The following is a 1194-nucleotide window of genomic DNA, read 5'->3' as shown; positions in this document are numbered from 1 at the left end:
AGGGAGCGGGTCCTCTTCTGGCGGAGTCCACCATGTTGAACCACCACATTTCTACAGTCGCCCAGAACGGACAAACCAAACACTAGTTCTAGACGTAGACATGGCCACCGTAGTTCCCCTACATGGTTGAAAGGCGAGGTGGTTTTTAGTTGGTTTAACTTCCCGAAGACAGACAGAAAAGGGGGTCGACAGGGAGGATGACACAGAGGAAAGGGCCATACGTCGGATTCGAACCCTGAGCCACTGCAGCAAGGACTCAGCCTTTGTACAAATTAACAGCATGTCAGACTGAATCATGAAATAGAAATGCAGTTCGATTAAAAGGCCAGAGGAAAGCAGAAAGCAGCTATTTGCTACTTAAACTGTGTATGATATACTGATGTTCACTTATGATGTGAGAAAACGGATTGTGATCCTTTTAAACAGCCATCTTCACAAGGAGCCGCACAATAGACAGCCGAGTAATTTGATTTCTGCCGTTTGTTTATCTAATTTGAGTTACAGCCTCATAAATGTATCTGCTGTCGCCACCGCAGCAGTTTTTCTTAACGCCCGTCTAAATTTATTCATGAAATGAGGCGTTTGAATCTGTGGCCAAGCTCTTTCATCAGTGCGTTTGTTGGTGTTGATCGTTTCTCAAAGAGCTTCTCCCTCTCCCTGTCTGTGTCTGTCTCTTGGTGACATGATTACCGCCACACCACATCAGAGCCGCAGGGCTGCTACACGTCCCACATTTAAAGAAAACACAGAGGGGTTGCCATGGGGAGGCTGGCAGGGTCGCCGCTGGTGCCCACTTTCTTTCCTATCATCATCATTATCAGACACCTCAAACATTACCACTTTCCACCAGAGCTACACAACCCTTACTTATTATTCACGTCCATCAAATACTCCTGATACAATACTCCAAATGTGGAGCCGGTTCTGGTATCGGTGCCATCGTGGAAGAGTTGACCTGAGCTGACTCCATCTCATGCTTTTCTTCATTAGGGCTCGTCCACACTAATGCAGATACATTTAAAGATGTCTTTTAATGTGTCACAGTCTTCTCCACATTTTCAGATTGTTTTCTACGACTGAAAAACAGCTAAATCTCGTCTGCTTCCACCAGCATCTGGTACAAACATGGTCCGCTCCTCTTCTTCTCTCAGCACGATGAAGCTTTGTTCTGTCTACTCCGACTCTCTGTGTGAT

The 1194-nt window shown here is 46.0% G+C and overlaps 1 protein-coding gene across 1 annotated transcript in view; it reads right to left on the bottom strand.

Annotated features, from left to right (window-relative positions):
• The window catches only part of gorab (golgin, rab6-interacting), a 12144-nt gene extending 11332 nt beyond the window's left edge, over positions 1-812 (bottom strand). The window contains exon 1 of the mRNA XM_035653530.1: positions 759-812. Within this exon, the coding sequence (XP_035509423.1) occupies positions 759-812 (54 nt within the window). The remainder of the gene's footprint in view (positions 1-758) is intronic.
• Positions 813-1194: the final 382 nt, after the last annotated feature.

This window comes from Morone saxatilis, unplaced genomic scaffold, assembly GCF_004916995.1.
Source record: "Morone saxatilis isolate NCDOM2014 unplaced genomic scaffold, NCSU_SB_2.0 Contig12, whole genome shotgun sequence".
Lineage (NCBI taxonomy): Eukaryota > Metazoa > Chordata > Actinopteri > Moronidae > Morone > Morone saxatilis.
This window is presented reverse-complemented; position numbering and strand designations above follow the sequence as displayed.